The following is a 22,018-nucleotide window of genomic DNA, read 5'->3' on the forward strand; positions in this document are numbered from 1 at the left end:
AGGACATGGGGCATAGGCACCCAATTCCAAAACTAGTAGAGATATTAACTGCCCTCCAGAAAAGATGAACCTGGCATACAGTATGTATCGTACCCAAAAACCTCGTAAATTGCTCCATACACTGAGACCCTGTAATTCTATAGCATTGTCCTAGGGTACTAGGATTGTTACACAAAAACATGTAATGAAGGAGATATCACAGGGTTATTACAATGGAGTTCTAGGTAGCCAGTTCTAAAGTGTGTGTGTGTGTGAGAGAGTAAATAAAATCTTCAGTGAAAGAGATCTTCAAGAAGAGGCAGTAGACCTCTAGATCCAGAATGCTTGACTTTGAATCCCAGCTTTTTAAATCATTAGCTGTGTGAACTTGAATAAATTACTTAACATTTCTGTGTCTGGAATAATGGTATGTATCCCAGAGGATTACAGATTTCACAGTACCGTATATTATTTGTTGTATGAAGTCTGGAGGGATACAGAATAGCATGTAGTTTGAGTCCACTTTTGTAGAAGAAAATATACAAAGTTATACATAGGCTTCTAACAAAACCTGCAAAGCTATATGCCAAAATGTTAACAGTATTTATCTATGGCTAGTGGCATTGACAAATTAGGTTTTAACAAATGCTTTTCTGTTGTAGACTCGATTTTTTTTTTAAACATTCAACATACATTGCTTTTATAATTGGAAAATAATTCTTAACAGCTGCTGTCAGGAGAAGAAAAGAAGAAAAGAAGAAAAAAAGATAATTCTACTTAAAATTAACTCTTAGGGTTGGGCAGTTGGAGCAGTGTTTCCTGTAAATGTAGTTTCATAAGATCTGGTCCTATATGAAAGTTTAAATGTAGCTTCTGTAAGATCCTATATGGAACCAGAACTGAAGAGCTTGACTTGGGGTCAGACACTGCAACTTGATTCAAGTCCCTTCATCAGGAGAAAAGTTCCCTAGGTGAAATGCCAACTTCTGCTGCAAGGCCCTGAGAACTTGAAACTGACAAGTGTTGCTGGGTTCCTTCCTGCCCAGCTGAGCTCCAAAGCTGTGAGAGCTTAGCTGCTGTTTACCTCTTGAGGCTGAAGTCTTGAGAGACAAATTAAGTGCCTGCCTTAAATATGAACAGGCCTGGGTTGGAGCTTCACCTCCCACACACACCTGAGTATTTTGGGGCAAGTTACTTAACCTCATTTGAGGCTATTTCCACAGCTGTATAAAATGAGGAAATAACTACTTTTGATTATTGAGACATTTGTGGAAAATGACACAGTGATGCACTATGTGTGAATTATTTTCCCTCTCTGGGCCTGTTTCCTCACCTTTAAAATGGGGGAAATTAGTACTTCATAAGCTTATGAGGATTAAACTAGGAAAAGTCAAGATTGAGTGCTGAATAAATGACATACTATTTTACTAAGGATCATCTCCCTGTACCAAGAGCACTCCACTTGCTCCCAATAATAGCCAAGGCCATCTTTTTCTTAGGAGAAAGGGTAGGGCTGGAGGTTCCCCCAGGGATCCAACTCCAGAACTCTGCAGAGATGGGCCTGCACTACAAGGCCTCTGAGACTTCAGTCTGCACACTCTGTTCTTTCGCCTGATACTCCACCTTTTGGAAGCCAAAGCTGCCAACTTGGCCTCTTGCAAAACACACATTCCATTCATAAGTGCGTTTGTGCATTTTTCCTCCCACACCCTTCTAGGCAGCCAGTGCAGAGCTGCCAAGGCAGCTGCTGGAGAAGCAGCTTCTTATGGGGGAAAAGCAACTCCAAGGGCTTTTACAGAACTCATGGTTTAGGCTTTGAACACATTACTCCCATTTTCTGGTCTCCTTGCCCATAGTGGGGTTGTTCATTTCCTTTTGCTCCCCTTTCTGTAAATAACCTCTTCCCTATTATAAAGGAAACCTATTAATGAAAAATTGAAAAATACAGAAAAATTTAAATCACAACTGATCCCACCATCAATGGTCAATGACTGCCAGTATTTTATAATCGATCAACTTTTTCCATGATGATAGAAATTCTATTATTCAAAAGCAGAGTATAATATTCTAGCATTGATGTATGCCGTAATTTCTAAAGCAGTCCCTTTTGTTGACGTTGAAGTTGTTTCCAAATGATGCTGCCGGTGATATCCTTGCACATACATCCTTGGAGATGTTTTAGGAAGAAATCTCACATGCTTTTAACCCCAGAAAGGCTTTTACTGTTTACTAGCATAGATTTGCTTCAAATTTTTGCCAATATAAGTTTTTCATTGTATATTTAATTCTACTTATTTGAATACCCTTTAGATTAGCATCCTGCTTTTTTCCCCAGAAGCTTTTTGGTAAATTATTTTTCCTAAGTGAGTTGTTCATATCCTTTGCCATTTTTCTGTTGGGAAGCCAGGTCCTTTTCCATACTGAATTAAGAGCACCTTATGGATTCACTATAGTGTCCATTTATAAACTATTACAAAATTTTAGTTTGCTTTTTAAGGTACATCATTTTATGTTTAGTCTTTTGTGATTTCTTCTATTTGATTTTATGCTTAGAAAGCCCTGACTGATCTCTGGATCCAATGACAAGTTTATATATTTCTAATGATTTAATGTCTATACTGCATAGCCTTATTTTTCTTGGAATTTATTTTGGCATGTAATAACTTACTCCCAAATATTTAGATCATTTTACCCAATTATCTAGCTTTACTTACCCAATAAAGGACGAGGCTCCTTTATCATATAAGTCCACGTGTATACTAGGGCCAGTATTCATGTTTTCTGCTGTCTTGTCATGTAGTAGTACCACTCTATTGTATAGCTCTATAATGTACTAGCAGTTTTAGCAGCACCACCCCAGATAAGCACAGGGCCCAGAGTACCCATCAGCATGGATTACAAAACACTGTAGTTAAGATGCTTTGCTACTGACTGCACTGGTGCTGCTACATTCCACCAGGACTTTTTCAGCACCCCTGAGTCAAGAGATGGGATAAGGGTCAGAACACTGGACAGAAGATTAAACTCAGGTAGGAGCCTTGTATTTTTAAGACAGGGCATCCTCAGAAGTTGGCATAAAGGAAAGGAAATGGAGAGGTTAGGCAAGCTCCCTAATCTTATCAGGCAGACTAACCCTTTTTGACCTACATCAAAACTGAGAGCTAGAAGGATGACTTCCAGAGCCAATCCAGCCATGTGCTTCAGCAACTGGATTTGAAAGGAGGGAAGAAGCCAGTGTTGCAACTTTCATACTCCTCAGACCCTGAGCACTACCTTCAGTGCACCTTTCTTGCTAGAAAGCATTCCATGTGCAGTTAAGCTCATCTGGTAACTAAGTGAAGTTGTTTGCCCATCATCTAATTGAAAATTGGATTTTAGCTGTAATCTTATACAGCACTTTGAATAGCCCAGGCTCTATACAAGCCCCCAAATCAGTATCCTTCCACTTTATTCCCCAAACCTGTTTGTAAGGCTCTGGCTGGGCTCTGTAATGCAGAAGTGCCAAAGCACAGAAGAAACAAGCCTACGAGCCAACTGGGGAATGCTTTAGAGGCATACTTTTTAAGTGAGGAAAACATCACCCCTTAGATTGCCTTCCAGCCCCCACCTGGTCCTGTCCTCAGTAATGACAGAGGAAGAGAAAGAGTTCCAGTTCATTGAGGAATCTCAGAAACCTCTCCCTAATCAGAGAATGTAGACATGACTTCCAGAGCCTTTGCAACTGAAAAGAAAAAGTACACCTACTCCCACCACCATACTTATTTATTTTTACAAAATACCAACATGAGGCTGGGAATCTTTGGGGAGGCCATCAGGGAGGGCCTCCATGAAAGAAATGTGTAAGATGGCCACTCAAGAGCTTTCCTGAATGTAAACAAGTAGGCAGAAAATACAATGGAAGGAAGCTAAGGGTCGTAAGTGGTCTAATCATCATACATCTAGAGTGTTAAAAGGCAGATGGGAATCCCAGGGATCCCGTTAGTCTGAGCTTCTTCCCCCATCCCCAATTTGGCACAGAGGGAAATTAACCCCCTAAGAGGGGCTGTGACTTGTTAAAGGTCATGTATGACCATGCCAACCCCCCTCTCTTATTCTCTGGTTTCCCTGCATTACTCACCTAACATTCCTTTGGACAACCTTAAAAGAGCTTGTAATGTTTGAGCACTTACATGTCATTGGGACTTTATCAAGACTTTTAAATCCTAGCACTCTGATGGAAGCAAGAGCCTTTTAATTTTGCAGATGAGTAAAAGGAAACTTAGAGGTTCACTAACTTGCCAAAGGTCACACAGCAGTGGCACTTGAGTTTAGGCCAGATACAGCTCGTTTCCTTTGCCTTAATCACTGCCATACTGTTAAATCTAGGGGTCGTACATTTAACACAGTGCTCAACTTCGCTTTTTATTCCTCGTGAGAATTCACATCAGTTGCTAAGGTAAGACTAGGCAGTGGCCCTGTGAAGACTTACTTGCTCTTTGCCTCTCAGCACTAAGACCCCCAAAAGCCACCCTATTAAGCTTGGTATGTGGGAGGTTAACACCCATGTTTGGAGTCTGAGGATCCTGTACTTATCTGGATTGTTTTTCAAAGAATAAAAATTGTCACTCAATATTATGTTGGTAGAAGCTCCCAGTGGGTAAATTTTGCCCCAGAATAAAGTCACTGTTTGTTTTGTTGTTTTTTTTGGTAGAAATATCAATAATCAAGTAAACAAATTTATTAAATCCAACAGCAGATAACCGTCCAAATAAAAAACATTAAAGGAAAAAATGTAGACATCAAAGACAAAAATGTGTGTAACAAGTCAATAAAAATACTCAAGGGGCCATTTGGAGAGTGCAACAGTGCAGAGAATACAAACAAAAGTATTAACTTTTGTCAAGTTTGTACAACCTCAACAAACAGACACACTGGTCACAAACCAAGAGGGATCCACAAAGGTGGAGGGTCACATGAGCAGTGGACTCATCACCTCAGCGGCTTAAGGCAGGGTATATCTGTGGGACCAATTCATCCAAGCCCCATTTGCCTATTGCTTCACATTCCCCCTTTAAAACCTAGAGTCATATTCATTAGTGCAACAGGTAAGAGCAATTAATCACAGACGGAGCTGGGGACCAGGGTCAGAGGGAAGACACTTCTCCCAGAGCAAATGTATGCGTGTCGGGGGAATGAAAAACCCCAGCAGCTGCTGAATGGCTTCCTTTGGCAATATCCAAGATTTGTGTTGAAAGGAGCAGGGAAGTTGGATGGGTGGCAGAAGTAGGTATCTATGAGATAGGCTGGGTTTCCAAGAAGAGAAGAATAGGGAGGACATGATGCCCAGCACCTGAATCAGAAGCAGAACCCAATCGTTATGCAAAGCTATTTGAACTATTTTGGCTTCTGCAACCAGTGCTCAAGAATCTATTTCGTCTTTCGAAAAGGGAGAAAATCCCTGCTGATCTTCACCAACATGCAGTCCCAGTCCAGTTTAAACTGGATATGCAATTACAGCTTGTCATAGGAATAAACTCTGAAGGGGGGTGGATGGGAACCTTTATATGATCTGAAAACACACTGTGGAGTAAGAGGAGGATCAATGTTGCATTTCGTCAATGAGTCCCAATTAACACAATTCAACAACCTTCATAGTTCTTTCAGTCATTTAAACAAGATACTGCTGGAGTCCTCCTCCAAGGAAGACCCATCATTTACCAAGATGTTCAAGTCCCCCAAGGAAGACCTTTGTCAGTTACCAAGATGCTCAAGTCATAGCTAACCAAACATGAGAAAGAAGAAAAATAGCAAAGCAGTCAAGTAAAAGGCAACAAAAACCTAGCAGCAGCTTTCTTCCATGCCTTAACCTTGTCATTGCATAACTGAGTCTACCTTTTGGGCTTCACTGCACTGAAGACCTCATTTGGAATCTGGCAAACCAAACACTCCTAAATATATAGGTTGGTGTAAGAGTAATTGTGGTTTTTGCCATACTTAATGGCAAAAACATACATAAAGTATGGCAAAAATTTACTTTTGCACCGACCCAACAGATCTGTTTTGGTTTGTAAACTTTTAGACAAGTTCTTATCCCAGTAACTTCCCACCACTGTTCAATACAATTTGGCATAGTATGTAGTACATGAGGCCATCAAGTGTACTATGGGGTTCCACACCCTGCAGCCTCCAGCATTCGGCACCAGCCCCTGGAGACCAGTACTGCTTCAAAGACTAATACTGTGTGGCTTAATCCTTTCTCCCTTTCCAAAAAGACTAGTTTGTGCCTTCCTTGGGGAAGTTTAATACTAAAAACACTGCCTTGTATGTTTTCAATTGTTATTTTCCTGGGCCCAGGAGTTTGGTTAAAATTTAGATCTTAACCCAGCTCTAGATTCATCTTCCCTTATCAGAGGGGCAGACATGGGTTCCTGGACCCAACTCACATAGGTAGGCAGCACTTCAGCTGCTGAGACGACGAGCTGAAGCATAGCAAAGCCCCTTACAGGAGGTAGGGTTAAGAACGATACATTGAGATTTGGCAAAGATGGGGGAAAGAGCAATTCCATGATGCAGCACGTCATCTCACACCATCTTTCTAATAAATTGCTAAAGGAACATCACAAAAGCTTACAAAGCCATTTGTCAAAACTGAGTTGTTTCTTATTTCCCAACACACAGTTTGTTGTCATCCTCAGATATTGCCAATTTCCAAAGTGGCATCCACATCCTGCCCCTCTCCACATCACCCTGATGTTCTATTGCTAAGCAAGGAGTGTACTGGCTTACCTAAGGGGCATACATTCAGCCTCTTACACAGACTTACCACTCATTAAGTGGCAAACCTATTTCTAGGTTGAAAGGAACAAGGCTTTTCATTTCCCAGAAGTATAACTTCAAACCCTACACACACCTCACCTTGGATCCCTCTGCAGAAAAACTGCATTTCTTGTGGTCATGAAAGAGTCAAGCATTGGCCCAGAGTGACTGCAGAAGCTTGAAATCTTTGCTGGGCATCAAATACTCAAACTTGGAAGGAACTTGTAAGTCCCTCCCTGACTGCTCCCTTTTCTGGCTTCTCATTTGCAAATGGATCAATATAACCAAAAAATAACTAAATGGCTTTTTTGGTGGGGGATGAGGAGTCTAAATAGTTAATTTAAAAAACAACAAAATCCACCCACTCTAGTACACCTAATGCACGGAATGTCTTCTTAAAGGGTGGGGAAGGAACCTAGTTTCTCTACTCAGGGTCCTGGGCTGCCTCCCTCTTTTGCGCACCTCTCTCTCAATACACCCTGATCTGGGATGGAAAGGGCCTTACCTGGCCAAGTGCAGCCTGCCTTTTCCCTCAGTCAACCACTACCCAATCCAGAACCGAGGAAAATGAGTTGCAAATGGCTTAATGAAACAGCAGTCTTTTTAAAACCTCAGTCTGGGTACCCAGCTACAGCTGATCCCACAGAACCTGCTGGGACCCCTGGAGACTTAACTCCAGAGCTTTATTTAGCTAGAACAGAAGCCAGGCATCTGGCCCAAGACCCCCTCCAGCTTTCTAGCAGTACTATATCGTGAATGATCTTAAAGTTTCCCATTTGCCCCTCTGAAGGAGGAACTGTCAGCTTTAGGATTAAAAAAAAAAAAAAAAAATTCCAAGTATGTTCCTTATGGTCAATATCAATTTTAGAAAAATATTGACTGCCAAAACTATTTAATAACCCTTAAGCTGGGAGCCCAGAGCTATAAGGCTGCTCACAATGGAACTCAAAACATGCAATTCCTGCCCAGGCTGAGAAACATACCTGGGACACAGCAGGGTATTAGGTTAGGGGAAAAACCTCCAAATGTTTAATAGACAAAGTCTCATTACCTCAAGAGTATAAATATTTTTATAAGTTTTTATTTAAAAGATTCCCTTTTTAATCTGTTCCAAAGTGTTGGCAGCTGAACTATACAAGTTCCTGCCACTCATCCTTCCAGTACAGTTTTCTGAGGACATACTTTTTAAATGGGAAAATAACAGGAGGACCCTCTAACTGAAACCAGGTAGGACCAGAGTCAGTTCCTCAGGCCCCTGAGGCAGTCTGGCCAAAGCTGGCCTTATGGAGCGAGCGCGTGAAGAAGTCTGGGGAACCAGGCCCTCCCTCTTGTTAGGAAAGGGCTGAGCAAAACTCATGTTCTCTTTAGTGAAAATGGTCCAAATTCAGATCCAAAAGCCTCCATTATGGCATTCCCTGGCACTCTTCTTATACTTTATACATTGAAGGCAGCTCCCTCTTTTATGGCCAGTATAAGCAGGCAAAGAAACAAAGGAATATAGATACATATATGTGTATATATATATATTTTATATAGGTAAAATATATACATATTTTATATATGTATATATACATATTTGGGGGTAGGGAAAGGAGAGGAGGGTCATGTAAACCTAAACAGTCATCACATTACCCCAAATGAGCCTGACTTTAACAAAAAGATAATAAATAACTCCTGGGGGTTAAGTGACAACATGGGTGCAGCAAGAAGGGAAAGGGCACAAATTTAACTATTAAATACACTTTGATATTTGTTTGGCAGAGTTCAGGCCAACCCCAGGCTTCTGCCCTTGCCAGACAAGTAAGCTGATGATATTCAAAGAAAAAAATAAAAATATTTAACAAAAAAATTCAAGCAGAGCTCCATACCACAGTTTTCCTTCAAGTCAGTTGGCCGGCAGGCAGTTTCCCGACCACCAGGAACAGAGACTTTGGCTCCAAGGTAAATGAAACAAACAAACAAAAAAAAGTATTTCCACTTACAACATGAAAATCCAGAAACTTCATCAAAGAAAGGAAACTATCAAAGAAGTCTACTTCCAGCAAAACTGAGGTAGCACTGCTTTCTCTGCTGCATTCAATGCTTAAGTGGTTCTCAGTACAACATGTTCTTAAAAAATGCTCACTTGACTGACAGGTGCAGCATGTTGATGGAAAAACTCAACATGAAATGCAATAGGTCAAAGAAGGAATGAGCAAGAAGTGAGGGAAATCAGGGTTCTGGATAAATTAGCTTAAAAGGGGGTTGTCACCAGACTACACATGCTCTTGGCTGGCCTTGGCTCTCCAAGAGCTCTAAATCGCCTGGGAATTAATGCAATGTGGTTAACAGTTAACACTGCTATTCAAATCTGTGTAAATCTTTAAAAATAATTATTACAACCTAAATTCAACCATGTAAACAGCACTACACACAGTACAGACCTGCCCTGAAAAACAATATGCAAAACTGAGATCTGGCACTGCATCATTTTGTAATGTTAATTCAACCTAACAGTCCCATCCCCCTCCCTGCTCTATGCCCTCCCCTAGTGGAAAAACAAAACAAAACAAAACAAAAAAACAAAAAAAACACCTAATTTGTGCAAGAAATGGCAGGCTTATCCTATCTGAAGGCTTCAAAAAAAGATACACAACATGTAACCAGGTTCAAATATTCTGGGAGATCCCCTCAAAAAGGAAATAACCAAAATAACCAAAAAAATGAAGAAAGTGCCTAAAACATGATACAGCATTTTAGAGCCCTTTCAGATACAAGGCAGAGAAAGGTGTAAAGTAGAAAATATCCGGATCTTCAGTAATTTCCAAAATGGTCCAATTCCTCTGTTGGCTGCAGGGCAGCTGGCAGATCCTTGCTGCTGCTCCTGGGACAGAGCCATTAAGTCTGCTCCTCGGGACACAAGCCCTCGGGCCCTGAGCTGAGTGCACCTCTCCCTTCCCCTTCTCTTTTCCTTCGCTCCATTTCCCACTCCACAAAGGTGTCAAAGAGACTTGGCCAGGCCTCATCTTCACTGTAGTTGCTGAGGTCAGGGCCAATCACCTGAGTGAAGTTAAGAAACATGTTCCAAGTGTCCCGGGAGATGCCCTTGATCCCCGAGGGGTTCTCTGTTAGGAAGTTTAGCCATTGGTCCAATACCGGAGGATTGTTCTGGGTAAAGACTAGTTTCCACAGGGCAATGGCTATTTCCCGATGCAGTGACCGCTGCCCTTCTTCAGAGTCCAGGCCAAACTGAAATGTAAACCGGTAGAGATCCTTGAATTTATCCTCTTGTTTGGCTTCTGTTAAGAGGCTAGGGAACCGTGCACAGATTCCGTCAATGCTGTCTGCACTTATTGCTTTGCAGCCATCAAAAAACTCCTTCCTGCAACAGAAAGGAAAAGGACAATTAATAATTATAAACTGTATTATTTACAGGCAATATACATAGTGATTAAGAGCAGGGCTTTCAGGCCAGATGGTCTGGATTTGAATTCTAACTCCTTCAACTAATTAGTCCTATTTCCTTATTTGTCAAATGGTAAAAATAACACCTTACTTCAAAGGATTTTGGTGAGGACTAAACAAATTACTATTCTGCTTCTAACAGTGCCTGGCACACAGTTGGCAGCTGATAATGGTTCATTTATTCATTCATTCATCTTCCCAAAGCTAAACTCAAGTCTCCTACTCCCTGCCCTGTTTCCCGCTCTGCAATAGCGATTAAGCTGCGGATTCTTTCTCCTTCCAGAGGAGGAGGCTTCCTGCTTCCCTTCTGATTCTCTATGGGTTGTTTGTTTGGGGTACACTTTTAGTGATTGCAAAGGGAGACTTCTGGAGCCAAGGATTCTGAACCTGGGTAATTCTATCACCAGAGATCAAAATTCTATCATTAAAAAACAAAAATTATGTATTTTTAACATCTATACAATGCTTTCAGCTTACAGCATGGTTTCGCATTGATCATCTTCTCAGGGACAGTAGCATCTGCTGAAGAGGTGAGGCCTCTGAGGTCTGGAGGGTAACCTTCCTGGGGTGGGGGCATGCAAACTACAAATTGTGTGGCTGGGTCTCAAAGTCAGTTCTTATTCATAACCCTGTGCTCTATAAACCACATTCTATAGGGACACATGACCAGAACAATATGCACAGCTACTGCTTAGTAACTGAGGCCAACTGACTTTGTTACACACAGGCCTGGCCGCGGGCGGGCAATACGCTAAGTACTAGAAAGGGCAAGTGGCTTCATGGAGGGAGAGAGGCACATCCCCTCCCCAGAGGCACTTACTGTATTGGTACTCACAGCGCCTGGCACATGCTGGGCATACAATGAATATCGAGTGAGTGAACTGACACGTAAAGGAGTAAAAGAAAAGAAAGGTGCAAGACAGCAGTGGAACTGAGCAGCAACTTGGCGACCTGGTTCACCCTGGCTTATTCCTCATTTAAGGCAAAGATGAGCAGTGACCAGTTACTGAGAAGCTGCCAAATAATGCTAGGATAGGCCTGAAATTTGACCTATGAATTAGGCAAAGGCATTATTCTGCACACACACACACACACAAAACAAACATGGGGTACATATTAGAACCAGACATGAATCTTTATCAAAATCAAAATCAAAATGCCCGGGCCTTCCCCACTGAGATTCCTATTTAGTAGGTCTGCTGCAGAGCCAGGGAGATACATTTTAAACCTTTAGAGTTCAGAGGGGCTTCTCAGCATCATAACCACAACTTGGCTCAAAACATTTAAGCTTTAGAGAACCTGATCAGAAAAATAAAAACGTAAAAGCTTACCCAAAACCCTATGAAGCCAACCCAGTCCTATCCTAGCTGGGCACCACTGCTCACCTGGTGACACAAAGTGTTTGTGACTGACCTGGTGAATTTGCACATGGTTGCAGCCTGGAACTTCCAAGCCAAGAGCAGCACTCGAAATTCTGTGGGGTCGACACATAGGTCATTGCAAAAGCGCTCCATGCCTTCCTCCAAAATTGCATCCTCCCGCTCATCCTTGTAGCGCCTGAACAGTTCTTCCAACCTCTGCAAAGAAGACTCCTCGGCATTGGACTTGGACTCCCTCCCAGCATCTCCCGAGGATGTCGGCAGCTGGCAGGCCTCAGTGGCACCCTCGGCCTTCTTGGTCCCGTTGACAAGGATATCTCCACCTGGCTTGCCACAGGGTGGTACCTGCTCCTCACGGTGGCCTGCACCCCGCCTGCTGTGTGACTTGTTGCTGGGGTCACGGTCTCCATTCTTGCTGCCCAAGGTCGATGAGGGATTCTTACACTTGGTGACACACTGGCCCATGGTGCTGGTGGCCCGGCCTCTAGAGTGGCCCCCTCTGGATCGGATGCCCTCGCTGCCACTGGCCCATGTACCTCAACATGCCATCAGCCAGAGGAGCCAGCCAACCTGGAAGGAAGTTAGAAAGCCATCACCTCTGGGCAGGGGAAATGGGGTATGGACCCTACCTTCTAGGGTGCGCACTGGTTCACCACTCTACTTCCATAAGGCAACAACGAACCATGGGAGAGACCCTAAGTTCATCATCTCCTTCATAGGCCAGTTCTGTAACTTCACCTTGGCGACACAGTGGTTGGGGCACATATGGAGAACCAATGAGGAAAATTCCTAAAATTCTTAAGGTAACATAGATTTCAAAGAGGCTGATTCATATGTAGAATGCATCAAAGACTACAGTTTGACAGAAATATTCCAGAGGAAATCTGTCTTGCCAACTTGCCATCACATAAGAAAAGTTATTTGGACCTAGATTAAGCCAGAAGGCACAAAGGAAGGGTTCATCTTCTAATTCCTAATGCCAGCATTCTCAGATTTTCTTTTTAAGTAGGATGAGTAGGGAGGAGGGGTGGCCATATTCAGAATAGTAGTCTCATAATGCCCTAACGATGAGGTTGTCAAGACTACAAGCAGGGGCCTAAGCCAAGCAGCAAAATGAAATTTGCCTCTGATCTCTCCAGATGCCTTTCTGGGCCTATCCCACATAGTAGGTGAAATGCTCTTTCTCTGCCCTCCTCCATCCACCTGTAGAAACCATCCACCAAGCCTGTACTCCACACCAAGTTTCCCAACCGAGGAGCTTCTTTTTCTCCCCCAGGTCCTCAGCAAGGCTGTACTTAGAAAGCAAGCCAAGTTCACAATAAATGTGATTGTCCTATAGGGCCTATAGGCTGAGTCTTCCAAAGAAGTGTGTCTCCACTTTAAAAGAAGGACTGGGACCGGTTGCAGTGGTTCACATCTGTAATCTCAACATTTTGGGAGGCCAAGGTGGGTAGGCAGATAGCTTGAGTCCAGGAGTTTGTGACCAGCCTGGGAGACATAGCAAGACCCTGTCTCTACGAAAAATAGAAAAAATTAGTCGAGTGTGATGATGCACACCTGTACTCCCAGCTACAAGGGAGGCTCAGGTGGGAGGATCAACTGAGCCCAGGTCAAGGCTGCAGTGAGCTGGGATAGCACCACCCCACTGCAGCCTGGGTGACACAAAGTAAGACCCTGTGTAAAAAAATTGAAAAAATTACTGGTATAAAAACAGGCACACAGACCAATGGAACCGAATGGACAGTCCAAAAATAAGGCCACACATCTACAACTATGTGATCTTCAACAAAGCTGACAAAAACGAGCAATGGGGAAAAGACTCCCTATTCAATAAATGGTACTGGGATAACCGGCTAGCCATATGCAGAAGACTAAGGCTGGACCCCTTTACACCATATACAAAATTCAACTCAAGATGGATTAAAGACTTAAATGTAAAACCCCAAACTATAAAAACTTTAGAAGACAACCTAGGTAATACCATCCTGGACATAAAACCAGGCAAAGATTTCATAACAAAGACACCAAAAGCAATCAAAACGAAAGCAAAAATTGACAAGTGGGATCTATAATAATTAAACTTCAGAGCTTCTGCACAGCAAAAGAAACTATCAAGAGATTCCTACAGAATGGAAGAAGAAATTTGCAAACTATGCATCTGACAAAGGTCTAATATCCAACATCTATAAGGAACTTAAATTTACAAGAGAAAAACAACCCCATTAAAAAGTGGGCAAAGTACATGAATAGACACTTCTCAAAAGAAGACATACATGTGGCCAACAAGCATATGAAAAAAGTTAAATATCACTGATCATTAGAGAAATACAAATCAAAACCACAATGAGATACCATCTCACACCAGTCAAAATGGCTATTATTAAAAAGTCAAAAAAATAACAGGTGCTGGTAAGGTTGTAGAGAAAAGGGAACACTTATACACTGTTGGTGGGAGTGTAAATTACTTCAACCACTGTGGAAAGCAGTATGATGATTCCTCAAAGAGCTAGAAGCAGAGCTACATTCGAACTAGCAACCCCATTACTGGGTATATACCCAGACGAATAAAAACCATTCTGCCACAAAGACACACGAATGCGAATGTTCACTGCAGCATTTATTCACAATAGCAAAGATGTGGAATCAACCTAAATGCCCATCAGTGATAGACTGGATAAAGAAAATGCGGTCCATATACACCATGGAATGCTATGCAGCCATAAAAAAAGAATGAGATCATGTCTTTTGTGGGAACACAGGTGGAGCTGGAGGCTATGATTCTCAGCAAACTAATGCAGGGACAGAAAACCAAATACCACATGTTCTCACTTATAAAGTGGGAGCTAAATGATGAGAACTTATGAACACAAAGAAGGAAACAACAGACACTGGAGTCTACTTGAGGGTGGAGGGTGGAGGGTGGGAGGACGGAGAGGAGCAGAAGAGATAATTACTGGGCTCTGGACTTAATACCTGGGTGATGAAATAATATGTACAACGAACCCCCATGACACATGTTTACCTGTGTAACAAACTTTGACATTACCCCCAAACCTAAAATAAAAACTCAAAAAAAAAGTTACAAAAAATAAATAAAAATGCTCAGAATATTCAGAAAAAAAAAAAAAAAAAGAAAAAAACTGAAAAAATTGGGAAAAAATAGAGAAATAAAAGAAGGACAGATTTACCCAAATGCAATCTCTAAATGTAGGATAATTGCTAAATGAAAAAGAAAAGTTTGTACTGATACATTACAAACTCATCATGGTGGTTTATTATTTATGTAATTTAAAATTTTTTTTTTTAAACAAATTGCTAGACATTTCTAAGCCAGAAGCTAGGTGATTTCTCTAAGATGACTCTGGCTACTCAGGACTCTTATTCCTATCTCCAACCAGTTTGTTGGAAAACCCATGTAAAATTTAGTATTTAAAAGCTTTGCCAACTGCTATAATGGCAGTCACTGAAATTACATCGTTAATGAAATGTGGACCAGGAGCCAGAAGTGTAGCAGGAAACAGACGCTAAAAAGAAGTCAGTGTCAGTCACCCGGGCCTCCCCAGGTCTAGGGAGCTTTCATGGACGTCTATGATCCAAACTGAAAGATCTTAGAGAACGTACAGTGGGACAGAAGGGTGTTTTTTATGAAAGGCTGGAGCTTTAAACTTTGCCTAAAATACTTGGCTTCCTCTAAATAGTGCCTGGATAAACTGGGGGTCGTCTTCAAGAGGAATTCTCTGAGGATACGCTCTGAGTATACAATAAGTTTAAAATGAAGAGCACAATCATTCCTGTAGTTATTAGAGATTAGTCCTATCAAGGCCTGCCCCCTTCTCCACCCGCAAAGAGAACAATGACAAAAATACATGTCCAAATATGTCCTCAAAGACTTGTAGTTTTACTTGGGCTTCAGAAATACACTGAAGCTCTTATAAGGGCTTTTGGTATGGAAAATAACCATCCTAAGTTTTTTAAAAGACTTTTTATGCTTTAAGACTATAGCTAGTAAGCCATAAGTACAACTCATTACAATTTCAATGGCAAGGGGTTAATTCTTGGAAGACCATGGTACAAGGGAAGCAACTGTGTGAGCTGAATTATTTCAAAACAAGGACTGTACCATGTGGAGGGCCTGGTTTCCAGATTTGTGTTTCTAAAGACTAGAATGCTGAAAGAAACAAAAGGCCCAAACTTACACAAACCCCACATGCTCACAGACTGGCAACTCTAATTCCCAGGCACGCTGACTCACCAGGGTTTGCTGCTCAGCTCCTGCTGCTGAGGGAGGCATGGGCACCCAGCGAGATAAGAGGATTTCCTGGCCTCCATCTGACCCACCTACCCCAGGCCACTCACCCCACCCCCACTGGACAGATGCTTCATCCTAGCAGCTTCCTCCAAATCCTGGCGCCAAGGCCTTCAGGTAGGGACAGAACAGATGGGACTCCCAAAGAGGCCCTAATCCCATTTAGCCAACCAGCCCTCCATGTAAGAGCATCTTTTGATTACCTGACACAGCAGAACCAGCTGAAACCTGAAAGCTTTTAACATGCCCAGCAGATGAAAAAAGGGAGAAGAATATCAGTTTCAACAGATGATCAATCAGCAAATGCCTGAAGGTTGGATCCTTCTTCCATTCTGGTCCCTTTCTTTGAAATGCCCCCATTCCATTGAGTGTTGAGGTGAGTGGTGGTCTAAAGCCAGAAGAAAATATCTCCAGATCTGGTGCGTATGGTCCCCTGATTACTCCGATTACTGCCCAACAGTACCTTCTTCTGTGTCTGCCCCCTTCTCTGGGAAAATACTTTTGCTCTCCCAGAGCTTTCCCCAGGCTCAATCACAGTGCCCAGCCCCGTGGCCCAGGCTGGCAGCACTTCAAGTGTTTTAAAGTTGAAGGTCTCCCCTAGACTCACTAGCTGATGGCTAACAGCTAATAATAGCAGTCATCAATTATTGGGCACTTGATGCGGTGCCAGGCGCTATGCTAAGCACTTCTAGGGACATGAACTCACACATACTCATCACAGCCCCCTTTAAAAACAAGGAAACTGAGGCTGAGGAAACTAAATTACCCAAGATCACACATCTGGATCAAGATACCATGACATTTACCCCTGGGCTAGATGGCAGAGCCCACCCACAAAAGCAGAGCACCTAGAGAGAACGCACGAGGGACTGGCCCCAAGTTCAGGAGTGACACCACAGCAACCCCAGAGCAGCAAATCTCACCATCAGTCACTGGAGAGAGAAGACATCGTCTGCGCTTGGCACTCAACAAGGATCTCCTACTCACTGCCCTCTCCCCAGGCCAGCCCTGCTGTGATGAACCAGGCAGACACCATGCACCCAGGCTCAGCCCCACCAGACGTGGAAACTAGAATTAGTCCAGATGCCCTAAACCTGTGACGTTTTTGTCTACCAGCAGAGTTAAAAGCTCCAGCTCTGAAAAGGATGCCCAACTGTGCCACTGGCTAATTGTCTGACCCTAATGGAAGCCTGAATTTACTCAGTCTGCAAAATGGTATCTGCCTGACAGCTCTTGAAAGGATTCAGTGAGGAAATGCAGATAAAAGGTACATGGCTTCAGAGAAAACACTTGATATGACAGCTGTTACTGTATTAGTAGTAGTAGCTCAGTAGTATCTGGTTAGCCTGTTGGAAGTCCCAACTTACTCCATCTGAACAATGGGCTCCCAGCCTCAGATGCCACAGGCCCAGCTGGCCAGGACTTCCTACCCCTGCACTGAGTCACTGGCCCAGGGCTTGTTCCAAAACCGATTATCTTGCCACAGCACTGATCCTACTCAAATACACCGCTACTCAGTAATGCTTGGAGGATCAGACTCTCCACAACACAGGATTTCCTTGTGATGGATCCTGAATAAAATCAAGCTGAGTATCTGCTGTCCCCAATGGACACTGAATTGCTATGCCCAGTCCCTAACCTGGAGCAGGCTTTCAGCCAGTTCCAAACTCCTTCCCCTCTCCACTTAGTCCCGACTCTGCAGACCTGCAAAAGAAAGGATGTCTAGGTTTCCACTCAGTTACTAATTTAATGGAACTGCCTTCCCAGTTGGTCCTCCTCCCCATCACTGCCACCTCTGAAGTGGACAGCCTAAGCACAATCTGGACATCCCGGCACCAAATTTTCAACAGCAACAGAACATTATTAGTCATGAATATAATTTTGTATTTGTTAGTACATTATGAAAGCTATATATAAACGTAGCTCTGTGAAGCAATTACCCTATTTTACAGGAAACTAAACGGAGACACACCGAGGTCAAGGAGCCTATCTAGGAATGGAGGAAACAGAAGCCCAGTGATGAAGAGGATGAGCTCAGACAAACCAAGACAAACCATTGCCATTGCCATGGCAATCTCACCAAATAACTGGAACTGTCCATATGGAACTTTAAAAAGGGGCAGCTGTACCTCAAAGCACTATTGGGTAGAATAAATGAGATAACGCATGTAAATGCTCTGCTCAATACCTGACTCACAGAAAGCATTTGGTTGGTGTTAGCCTCTATAATAGTTATAATTATTGTCACAACATTGGTGACAGAATCATTTCCCTTCTCCTAGAATAGTGCTCTTTTTAGGAGCCAGCCCGGATCTCCCGTGGCGATTCAGGTCTGCTCACAATAAGTGACCATTCTCCTGCATCAGCAAGGGGCACAAATGGGTTGAATGGAGCCAGAGACAAGGAGGGATGTGGAGAAAGAAAAGGCAGGAGAAAGAAGGAAAAAAAGAAGGAAAAAAAGAAAACCCCACAAACTGGGGAAACCTACTTCTAGGCTTTTTTTTTTTTTTCTTTTCTACTTATAGCTTTGAATGTTTACCTGAAAGACCAAAGACAGCAGCTCTGCTCAGCTTCTGCTGGACCAAGATCAGCCTCCAGCTTCTCTCCCTCAGTCTCAGCCCAGCTGCTCTGCCTCTCCCTCCCTCCTCTGCACATCAGTCTCCAGACTCTTTCCTCCCCTGTGCCAGCACTGGCCGCTGTTCCTGGGGATGGGCTTGGCTGGCTGCCTGGTCCTAGGCCTGGAGCAGCCACTGCTGGGCCCAAAGGGCAATCCCAGAGGCCGCAGTCCCTGGGTTGCTCTAGCTCCAAAGAGGGATTAGAAAGTTGCTCCTATCGCCTAGGCAGACCATGAAATGACAACCAGGCAAGTCCCTATCTTCTAGGGGCTTACTCTCAACTGCGTCTTAGAGAACAGAACCACCCCAGAGGACAAACCCACAATGAGACTCCGTACAAATGCAGACAGAAGAAGGAGAGAGAAGTGTGAACCACGATTACAGAAAGAAAGGTAGAGAGGGACTGGGGACGTGAAATCAGTATCTGTGGAGCCTAGGGCTACATGCTTCATATTCATCATCACCTTCAGGCCTCCCAACAACCTCAAGAAATGAGTTGTTGCAGCTTTCATAGATTAGGAAACAGGTCTCTTAACTACTAAGCAGTAAGACTGGAAAATAAAACCAGTCTGCCAGACTTTCTATGGGGAAGTTTCAGAGAGAAGGCAGGTCTTATTCTGGTCCTTAAATGTCTATTAGCATGAAATGGAAGGGAGGAGGGAGAGGGTTGATATGGTTGGCTCATGTTATTAAAGTATATTAATAACAATATTGTAAAAATAATTACATACATTTATTGACATGAATTATCACATTTTATCCATGACTCTATAAGGAAGACAATATAATCTTCATTTTACAGAGGGAGGAAGTGAATAGAGCTTGAGAGAGGTGGCCTGAGGTCACATAGCCAATCTATGGAGGAGAAGGATTCAAATTCAGGCAGTCTGACTCTAAACTCGCCACTTTGCATCACTGGTCTCACTACTGTTCTCTGCTATGATGTGTGCGTGCCAGGATATTCCCCTACCCCTAAGGAGGTACTGATGCCCCAAGAAGAAAATGTCCAACATCCTATCAATGCCTATGTATATTCCTGAAGAACCAAGTCAATATGAACAGAGTACATCCCCTTTGGTTCTGCTGTGAAATCCTCCTGAGCAATGTGTACTCTCGAGCAAGCCACTTAACCTCTCTGAGTTTCTGTGACCCCGACATTAAAGTTAGGGGTCTGGGTTAGTCTTTCCAAGGTCCAATATTCTGGGACTACCTTCACCTTTTTTTGGCATTCAATGAGGCCAAAGTTCTAAATGTGCAACCCTCCTGAGGACGGGCACTTTGCCTCCTTGGTGAACAGATCTCACAATTCTCCTTGCCCAAGACTATCAGAGTCAAAGAAAAAGCGTTAAGTCCAAAAGCAGAGGGAAAGCAGGGCTACTCCAATCTGAACAAGCCGGGGGGGGGGGATAGGAAACACTGGTTTTGCAGGCTTCCCGCTCCTTAATCATCTTAGTTTGATCTCTGGAGGGTCAGTAATAGGCCCAGACGTGGAAAACAGACCCAAGCAAACTGACTGCTGAGGCTCGCTGGGTCAGGAAGCCCACTCAGAGGAACGCGTGTTGGCTACTGATGGACAGCCTGTCACCCAAGGAACAGACTTGTGAAATGAGGAGCTAAAAAACAGGAGGCAAATGCTGGCACCAAAAGTCAGTGTCAGCAAGGCACTTGAGATCTGCTCTGAGGCTTCCTTGACAGAAGGGACCAATCCATTCCACTCCTCCATTCTGTTCCCATCTAGAATCTATTCAGCAACAAGAAACCACTGCCAGATGCTGGTGCTCCTACATATTAGCAATATAAAAAGCCCATCTTTTCAACTTTCATCTAAATAGTTTGTAGAGCTAGCTGGGTGCAGGTTTTTATTTCTTTCTACATATGCCAGATACCCAAAGGCCAGAGAACATGAGTACATGAATTCCTCAGACAGCTTTTCTACAGCTGCCAGGGGCTGAGGCGGCTGTACTGGCACAACCATCCTCCAGAGAGTCTCACGGCAAGACCACAGGAGCCCCTTGATCCCACCTGGCAGCCACAGACTCTGAATGACCTGACAAAAGGATGGACTATGGATGGTGTCCATTTGTAAACTACCTCCTAGAAAGTAAATGTGCAAAAATAACAAGGAAAGATTGAGGGAACACTTTAAATGCAGAGTTGCTGCTGCCACTTCCAACTTAAGACTTCAAAGATCACCTTTGGAGATGAGGTCTTACCCAGAGCTACTTGGGAGGGAAAGCCGATCCCTCTGCCAAAGCAAACGAGACCCGTCTGCTTCTATTTTCCAGCTTTTAAAAGGCTTTTTGTCCTAAAATGTACTGCAGCAACAAGCTAAGACAGCAGTTCCAGTTAGGGTTGGGGAGGAACCCATGACTTTTTACATCACCCAGTCTCAAAAGCGTAAAAGAAAAGAGGGAGGAAGTAAGGGAGAAAGGGGGTAGGGAGGGCAGAGAAAACTTTTAAAAAAGAAAACTGGCTATATTTCTATAAAATCATCTTAGGTCACATGACTAAGACCAGCCAGTTTAGCATAGTCATTTCTTTTTGAAATTGTTCTCACTGTTCCTCACATTGCACCCTTTGAATACACTACTAAGAATATATATACGTCCAGCTGAGGCCTCAGGACTGAAGCCAGTGTGGGCTGGCTAGAACAAATGCCTACTTGCCAAGTACAGCCAAGCCAACACACACACATACTATAAAGTTTCCAAATACCAAATAATGAACCATTTTTTTGGTCCCTGGGCTTCCAAACTGAGCTACATGTTTAATCCCACATAACTCAAAATAACCAAAAAAGGGCCATATCATTTCACTGACCCACACTTGAAATATTTTTTGCTGTCACTATTGAAATGGGCATTTCTAACTAGCCACTTATGTGCAAGGGGCACCAAATTTCTAGGTCACTCTTTGTTTTCACACCAGCTTTTCCAGTGACTTTCCCTGTTTAAAACAAGAAGGCCATCTTGGATTTGTGCTGCACCTCACTCTAATAAAAATGGCATGCCTGCTGTACTCTTCATCTCCAGTTATAAGCTTGCAGCTTGTTTTATTCCTTAGGATGGAGCCTCAGTAGAGCCCACTGAAAGTAAACCACTGATTAGCACTAATACCCTCCTTCCAGTCAGCATATGGATATCAGCCACCCTGGAGGTTTACCTGATTGTAGCTGATTAGTCCTCAAAACACCCAATTACCACATCAGCTGCTCATTTTTCAATCACCTTCTCAGGAACTTGGGAGTCAGCAACTGACTGAAAATTAGTGAACTGGAGATAAGGTTAGATTTTTGCATCTAAGTAAAAGGCAAGAAAGGAAATTGTGAAATGAGTCCAAAGACGACGAAGGAACACAATATATCGATGATAAATGACTGCATCCAAATGTCTTAAAGGGCACCTGGATGACCACAAATGTAAAGATGTGGTTTCGGAAGCCAATGGCCTCTAAGCAGGCCTCAGGTTCACCATGTGGTAACCAATCAATCTCTTAATGCT

At 43.1% G+C, this 22,018-nt stretch overlaps 1 protein-coding gene across 2 annotated transcripts in view; it reads right to left on the reverse strand.

Moving 5' to 3' along the window:
• Positions 1 to 4,681: 4,681 nt before the first annotated feature.
• DCUN1D3 (defective in cullin neddylation 1 domain containing 3) overlaps positions 4,682 to 22,018 on the reverse strand; it is a 46,192-nt gene continuing 28,855 nt past the window's right edge. For both annotated transcript variants that reach the window (XM_010388580.2, XM_030925600.1), the window contains 2 exons: positions 11,632 to 12,167; positions 4,682 to 10,135 (listed from right to left, as the gene is read on the reverse strand). In XM_010388580.2, the coding sequence (XP_010386882.2) occupies positions 9,652 to 10,135; positions 11,632 to 12,062 (915 nt within the window). In that variant the 5' untranslated portion in view covers positions 12,063 to 12,167 and the 3' untranslated portion in view covers positions 4,682 to 9,651. The remainder of the gene's footprint in view (positions 10,136 to 11,631; positions 12,168 to 22,018) is intronic.

The sequence above is a fragment of the Rhinopithecus roxellana genome, chromosome 20 (assembly GCF_007565055.1).
Source record: "Rhinopithecus roxellana isolate Shanxi Qingling chromosome 20, ASM756505v1, whole genome shotgun sequence".
In the NCBI taxonomy this organism is placed as follows: domain Eukaryota; kingdom Metazoa; phylum Chordata; class Mammalia; order Primates; family Cercopithecidae; genus Rhinopithecus; species Rhinopithecus roxellana.